Source organism: Leiobunum rupestre, chromosome 10 (assembly GCF_980474605.1).
Source record: "Leiobunum rupestre chromosome 10, qqLeiRupe1.1.hap1, whole genome shotgun sequence".
In the NCBI taxonomy this organism is placed as follows: Eukaryota; Metazoa; Arthropoda; class Arachnida; order Opiliones; family Sclerosomatidae; genus Leiobunum; species Leiobunum rupestre.
In genome coordinates, this window is record NC_143393.1 from 36,109,145 (window position 1) to 36,117,185 (window position 8,041).

An 8,041-nucleotide genomic window follows, 5' to 3' on the forward strand; every position below is an offset into this window, starting at 1 on the left:
ACTTTAGTAACCTTGTTTTCAAACCACGTGACAGAATCAGACAGATCAAGGCCTAAATTCTAAAGCAAACAGTTGTCTGCTCTCTGCGTCATGCAATACCTTTAAAGGGAATAAAACCTCAGGTATTTGGTGTGGAACACCAACGTTTGCAGCTCTGGCCGCTCTTGCCTTTGGCTTTAAAAATGTTTATCGCCACTGTACAGGGAAATTTGAAAAATTGAAGGGGTCTTCCATAAAGATTGCTTTGCAGGTTATATTCAATTTAAGGCGAATTGAGCTCCAGAATATGGTTGCGGCTTGTGTTGGAACTACCCAATAGAAATGAAAAGCAGTGTGCATATTTTAAAAACAAATAATTTTTAATGTAAAAACGAACGATTAAAATAGTTCGGCTAAAAAGGTACAAATATTAATATATTTTATAACAAAGTAAAAAGACAACACGCGTTTTATACAATTGACTATTTAATAACAAATAACATAAACTGCACTTTCAGATTAATAATGTTATAATTTTGATACAAAAACAATAGACTGAACATCACTATGTAAAATCATCCACGTGTATTTTTAATCCAACTTCTGAACGTCGATATGTTTTAACCGGGCTGTTTAAAGATCCACCCCTGATTCTTGGTGACTCTCCCACCAACTGGGGTTGTTCACTACAAAGAAAAGCGATATTAACCAAAATTTAAAATCACGTAATTCATAAAAATTGTCAGTATTAATTACTTTGGTTCATGAAGTTTGACTTCAGCCATGGCATTAATAAGGAACTCTGTTTTGTCCTCTTCCTTTGAAAAATCCTCCCAATCGAGATCAAATTCTTTGTTTATAACTCCAATTGTATCTCCGTCGCGCAGATAATACGGATTTTGCCGTATATTTATCTTTCCCTTCTTTTTATTAGATTTTTTCTTGTTAGTAAATAAAAGAAAATTGTTAAGTTTTAATATTTTCGAGGATTAACTTTTTGTGGCGTAAGTACCCCATGGAGAAAATCAGTTAAAACTTTCCATTCATGCTTATTAGGAAAGTATTTTGCCATGATCACTTTCTGAGCTGGTATTCCAAGAGCTTCTGAAATGCACTTTTGAAACGATTTCAAATAGAAGTTCTTCTCTCCATCCCATACTATATCATTAGCTGGTAAATAAGTTTTAGTGTCAGGGATTCTTTGAGTTATGCTTAGTAAAGTTTCTCTTGATCTAAGTATAGAACAAAACAATTAAACTAGAAATTCTACAAGGATCATACAAAAAAATATGAAAACCACTGTACTTCAGCTCTTCCTCCATTGGCAAAACTTGAATGCAAATTAGACTTTTATCCACTAATTTTGACTGTTTCAAAGTCTGTTCATGATTCTTCATGATAGTCGCGAGATGACCGTTTTCAAAGAGGCGTAACCTCATATATCTAACGTTAGGAATTGGAAGATTTGAAATAATTGGCAATGTCATGATTTGGTTCTTCATGTCAAGAAATGTTGAGTTATCTTCTAATTCAATGGGTCCCAAGGCAATGTACTCCTCGTTACCCCCAGAGAAGAGCTCCTCAACCGAACCTAAATTCAATTAAAAATTATCAACGTAAATTGATGTGAAATTAAAAAATAGAATATACTTTTTATAGCTTTCCCCAATTCATTTTGAGATTCACTTGGAAAAATTTTATTAACGAGGGACGAAATTTTCTCAGGGGTACGAAACAAGCGCAAATAGAATGTTAATATTGTTTTTGCACTTATAGGAGTCACTTTCTCCTTAAGACAAAGCACCTCTCCGTGTTTTAATTCAACATCTTCCAAAGTCAATTTAGTGTCCTTGATAACTTTAAATTCCTCCGACCAGCTATCTATTTGGCAAAGATTCCATTCCAATCCATCTAAAGATACGGGAATTTATTTAAGTACACAAACGTCATTATAGCCGATTATGTCATTGCAAAATATACCATTTAAACCAACTGCTTTAATCATTTGATCTTTGCATTCTTGCACCGTCATTGTTTTAGAAAAATTCTTATTCAGAGTAAAAGTGTTGGCATCCTTTACATTTCCAATGCCAAAATACAAAGTTATCTGAAAGTAATAAATTCTATTAGTGAAATGAATAAAAAATAGTTTAACAAAAACTTATACTTCATCCGCAGCTGGAGGTACACCTTCTTCCAAAACAAATTCCCGTTCATTTTTAACCAAAACATTACCAATTATATCCTCTTCATACACTGTAATGTGAGACAAAATAAAATATAATTCATAATAAGTAATTGGAATTTTAATGTATAATTACATGGGGTCCTGTTGTTTGTTGAATCGCACTCATTAGCTTTTTTAAGCCTGTAAGTACCATGACACGATATATCCATTCCAAATTTTAACAGAACTTCAATCTTCAAGTTGGACAATCTCTGATAAGACACAATTAATCAATTTCCAAAAATAAAATACAACATGACATAACCTTACAACATTCCTTGATATCAACATATCAGCTGACTGACACACTGTAGCTTCTACGCCTTTACACTTATTATAAATGATAAGATTGATAACATTTTCATCAACATTCGTATCATGAGCCATCAACGTGTCGCCGTCAAACAGAACATAGTCACTTAAATTTTTATCGTCCTCTAATTCAATTTCGCCTGATTTTGATAAAAATTATAATTAATAATACTGAACCTGATAACGAAGGATATAAGAAAACCAAAAGTATATTCAATATATCTTAGGAGATAAATGCCCAATTATGCCATAAAAATGAAAACATACTATTGCAAGGTTAGGGATTAAAATTTATCATCTATATTACTCTACATAACGACAATGTTTTTTTTATGGATTTACTAATTTATAAACCATATTTTTTACCGCTAATAGAGTTAAATAAATTAATACTATATAATTTATTTAACCCTAATTGTGTTAAATAAATTAATACTTATGACATATTTCGTCCTTCAATATTCCAAAAATGTATTTTGAAAAATTAGAGAGAGGCAGCGAAGGTAACATTTTAAATTGGGGAAAAGTATCAACCCTTAAAATTGCTCTGCTACAAAACATCGCGGGCCCTTCTAAGGGAGAGGGGGTGCTGGTGAAGGCTACTGGGCCCTTAAAATGGATGCTTCTGGGGCTTTTTTCCACTCGGCTGTGTGGATTTTGCTCCCCTTCTGCATGGCCATGTTTCTAAGGTTTAATTATGCATTAAATAACACAACAACTTCATTTACGCATTAAATTTTTTTGCACAAATAAAGTTGTTTTTAATATTATTCTTTGGATTTTATACTCAAGTCACCAAATAACTTTTAGCTTAATACATTAAATAAAGCATATCTCTGATTTCAACTGAAATATTAAACTATACAAATTCTACATACTTATGGTTAACCTTAAATGACTGAACTACCTTGTATTCTTCCAGAAATTTTCAGAGTAATTGGAAGAGTCAACTTTGTGACACTACTCAGGAAAAATTTTACTTCAGCCACTGAGAAGTTATGTGGAAAGGCTCGACTCAGATGACTATCCTGGTTTTCCATCAAATAGATTATATTTAGAAGAATCGGGATACATTCTTCACCAATAGGAACATCTGAAAGCTACAAAGTCACGGATTTAAAGAGTTTGGTAATGCTTTAGTATATCATTTTTGACAATACCTGTTCTCCATAAGTTACGAAAAGGATGTCGTTATTAACTAGTTTTAACTCAGAAATACATTTTTCCTCTAAATCTGAAACCAAAAAATTACTAAATAAAAAATGCATGATTAAGAAGAATTTACGCAACTTTTTCTTTAAATATTAAAATTAGCAAACCTGATGTTAACTTTTTAAGTAAATGTACACCTGCGGGTAAATCTTTGGCAAAATACAAATTGAAATCCGGAGAGGAGCATAAATCTGGGGCGAGCTAAAATCAGACATTTATTTAACTGAAGAACTGCGTGTTTAAGCTTTTGCACATAAATCAACCAGGAAACTGTATACGCATACAATTGGAATATTTATATTGCTACATAGCCATTAACTTAATGCGAATAGACCAAGAAAAACTGTAGGGGCTTAAGATATTTCAAATATAAGTTGTAAATTGATTTTCTAATTCGAAACTTGTATGCATATATAATGTTCTGGTACAACAAACCAAAGAAAGTCAAAGTAATTACGTTGTATATTTGGTCACGAAGTTGCTTGAGGGTATTTCTTTGGTCAATGCTAACCTGAACACTATTGATAGAGTCTGGTAAAGACTTGAGCATTCCGTCAACGTATTGATAGTGAATTCCGAAACAGACTTTAATGTTAACTTCGTTCAAACTTTTCTCGAAAGACAATCTAATCGTAATTAAACGTTGATTTAAAGAAAAATTTGCAAATAAAAGATAAAAATTACCTCTCTTTAAGTAGCTTTGAATTTTCTTCCAGTACAAGCTCTAATAAATGCTCTGGTAATTGGTATAACGGATTTTCTTTGGCTATTTAAATAAAATATTTATAAAACTCGTAACATATAATAAAATTGATAAAGAAATAGAACCTTCAGAAGGCCTTGTTAGGCATTTCTGACGATAAAAAAGCATGTAGGCACTTTCGTTTCCCGAAAATTGTTTCTCTATATCATTAACTGATACTGGAGTGATGTCTCCATCATTGAAATCAAACCACGCTTGTCTAAAATAATCATGAATCAAATTTCAAGTTCTAGTTTCAAATGAACATTAATACATTTCATCAATAGGCAACGTTTCTGTATTTGGGGTTACTGGTTCAGGCACAGTAGGGCTGGAAGGTTTGTTGACTTTATTCAAAGAAACAATACTTGTAACATCATTTATAGTAAATATATCACTATGTTTTATCAGGAACTAAAGTAAAAGAGATATGATCAAGATATGCAAAATTTTATTAAACATTTAAAAGTATATAGAATTAAACCTTGACAATAGGACCATAATCATGCCTGTAAAGTGATTTCCAAGATGAACCAACTAAGTTTACGAGTTGCTGTAAAAATTGTAAATAAATACCCTTACATGTATTATCTTTGTTTTAAACGTTTAAAAAACTTACAGAACATAAACTATTTACTGTAGTACTCCCATTTACTTGCTCTAAAAGAATACTAATCAGTAGTTGCAAAGGATTTTTTCTATCAACAACTTTAGGAACTTTTGGTTTTATTTCGCACTCTTTCATTGGTGGCTTGGGCTAAAGAAAAGTAGATAAAAATCATTTGTAAACTAAAGGTGTGCAAGAACTCAAAAATTAAGGGGTACACGTACTCTTAATCTCTTATTTTACAACTTAAATAAGTACATGGAAAATATATATAACTCAATAATAAACAATAAAAAAATACTAGTACAGCGCAATTTATAAAGGCCTTGATACCAAAAAAAACCACTCGCACACCCTTATTGTGTAGAACAGACATACCACGGCTGAGGGTGGAGCTTTCCATGTTCCTAAATTATCAATATCACGGATATAAGCATGATAATGACCACCGTATCCACATCCGCTAAAAAAAAAACACACATTTTAAACAGAGGAACTCAATTTTAGCATCAGCGAATTAAAAGCACCTGTGAATAACCACTGAGAAAAGTTCATAAATACACGCTTCCTTTTCTATATTCGTGCAACAGTACTTTTGCATATTCAGTTCCAATGGAAAACTAAAATACTCAGTTTCCTAAAGGGAGATATTTAATGTTAAAATATGTCTTCTTAATTCTAGCTATTATAAAAAAATGCCTCACTTTATATCTTTCTCGTTTCTCGAAATTATAACTAAATCTCATCAGAGAATATGTTAAAATTTTTGGTAGTGACGATAATCTAGTTTCTTTTTCCGCATCTACTTTCTTTTGGCAATAGCTACAAAAATACTGATTCTTATTACACATGTGTTCTGTGGCTAAATACGTAGAATTTAAACTATTTTCCAAGCTTTTTAAGCCAGAAACTATTACAGTTAAATCTTGAAAGTCTTCCTACAATATGAAAAATAATAGGAGCAAACATTATGAGGCAAATTAGTTAATTCTATAGTGTACTAACCGTTCGAACACTAAGCGATGCACATTCTAGGCATTTAATTTGATTAGCTACAACCCCGCAATACAAATTTCGAATTATATTTTCCCCTGAAGTGCCTTTTAATGAATTTTCAATCGCACTGAATAAAATCCTGTTGAGTTCTTGAACATCATGTTGCTCAAGTTCCTAAAGGTATATATTGCGTAATAATCAAAAGTTAAATGTACGCATTTCTTACTTCAAGTTCAGTCCAACCAAAGCTATTGGTTAAATCTGTAGTTTGAATGGCATGCTTTTCAACAATTAAAAGCCTCGCAAATAATTTTTGTAACTGAACAGGAATGACCCGACGTTTCGGGGAATTTAACTCAATCAGAGGTATATTTATAACAGCATCTAATTAATTGATAAATTAATCATTATAACATTACCATGAAATAAAGAACTTACGGTGCTTGTAACAACAAACCTCTAAATTCAGGCGTAAAGTATAATGTTTGTAGCAAAGAGTTTAAATAACAAGTAGCTCCTTGGTTATCCAAGCCACAAAGGCGATGCTCAGAACGAGGTTCACACGGTTTCATTTGATTAATATTATAGGTTGATCGAAGAGAGCCATTAAAATTACTGGCCTGCGTAGCCGAATCTGAGAAGTCTTCTTCCTCAAACAAACCAGAAAGCATTTTGATGTCTCTAGACAAGGCCAAGGTTCAAGTTGTACAGTTTAAAATTACTGTCAGGCAAAATCCGATAAACTTAATATAACACTTTTTATAACTTAAACATTTGACATTTCAGAACTCGACTTTGGCATTTTCTTCAAAAAAAGTCTTTGCTTTTTGACTTTACCATACGTAAAAAATTATCACTTATGCCTATGAAAAGCAAATTTCAATTTTAGTTTCAGTTTACAAAACCATAATGTACAAAACACGTGGACTACTTTTTTTTCTTTTTTTTTCAAAGTTTAAGTTATGCTGGTGCGTATGGCATTGAGGCCTTTACACCACAACTCCTGATAACGTCTTGGTGCAACAGAAACTGTAGGTGCTCGAGCAGCTCTACGTCAGCCTTGGAAATAACGGTGGTCAGGTGGTCAAAGACCAATTAATTAATTGCTCAGACCAGTTTTTTTATTCAAAATTTGGGGGGTCACTGGTCACCGTGTCCAGTTTATTAATTCGAAATAATAACAAAAAAACAGAAGGTGACCAGTTTAATAATTCCAAATAATCAATCAATTTTGATTTCCCTATTCACTGGATTTATATGTACAGCGACTCCGCTTACTAGCGCCACGGGCGCACGTCGAGGTTTTATGTAGAGTCCCTTCGCTCGCATCTCTCGAACGAGTCGAACTGTCTAACCCCCCTCTGGCCTCAAACCCTCAATCCTCTAGTCTCGCTTTCCCTGGAGTACGGTAGGCTACCTGGCTACGCGGTAACGGACCGGAGACTCTGGAGTTACGGGGCCTAGAGAAAGAGAGATAATACGGTAAATTACGAGCGTCTTCTAGGCTATGGTAGTAGTCTTAGGTGAGATAGTACTATATTGTACTATTCTTGTGGTACTCATAAAATACAGTTAACTATTTTGAATACGTGTAAAGTTAATGTGGGCATACGGCTTGCCGTACGTGTCTTGAAAGATGCGTTATCAGAGCAATAAGGGACACCTAAAAATTTAAGTGGCCGAACTGTATAATGGGTAACCAACCCGTTTTACGTGGTCCTCCGGACTCGAGACAGTGTTAAACGTTTGACTCATGAATACTAAAAGGCTTATCATATCTTTTACACAATCTTGGTAAGGTAGATTTTACCGATTTACGGCCTCTTGGTGCCCATTGGTGCCCGTTGTTGCTGATCTCGATTTTTTTTTCAGAGCTTACCTATGCTCGTTGGTGCTTGTTTTTTTTAATTAGAGCATTACCTATCCTAGGGTTGACGGCCATTTTGTTTTTCTGGAGCTTACCGAT

The 8,041-nt window shown here is 33.3% G+C and overlaps 1 protein-coding gene across 1 annotated transcript; it reads right to left on the reverse strand.

The window, feature by feature from the left end:
* Window positions 1-340: 340 nt before the first annotated feature.
* On the reverse strand, window positions 341-6,939 carry LOC149925538 (ubiquitin carboxyl-terminal hydrolase 40-like). Its single transcript, XM_090160770.1, has 24 exons — window positions 6,533-6,939; window positions 6,302-6,459; window positions 6,085-6,249; window positions 5,784-6,017; window positions 5,607-5,716; window positions 5,458-5,542; window positions 5,092-5,229; window positions 4,957-5,025; window positions 4,747-4,886; window positions 4,559-4,692; window positions 4,415-4,496; window positions 4,188-4,356; window positions 3,838-3,931; window positions 3,679-3,752; window positions 3,426-3,618; window positions 2,477-2,658; window positions 2,301-2,418; window positions 2,147-2,235; window positions 1,960-2,086; window positions 1,630-1,890; window positions 1,285-1,570; window positions 992-1,211; window positions 736-920; window positions 341-665 (listed from the first exon to the last, which is right to left on the reverse strand). Exons 1-24 carry the CDS (start codon window positions 6,744-6,746, stop codon window positions 545-547), a joined length of 3,648 nt encoding a protein of 1,215 aa, XP_090016896.1. The 5' UTR covers window positions 6,747-6,939; the 3' UTR covers window positions 341-544.
* Between the last annotated feature and the right edge of the window lie 1,102 nt (window positions 6,940-8,041).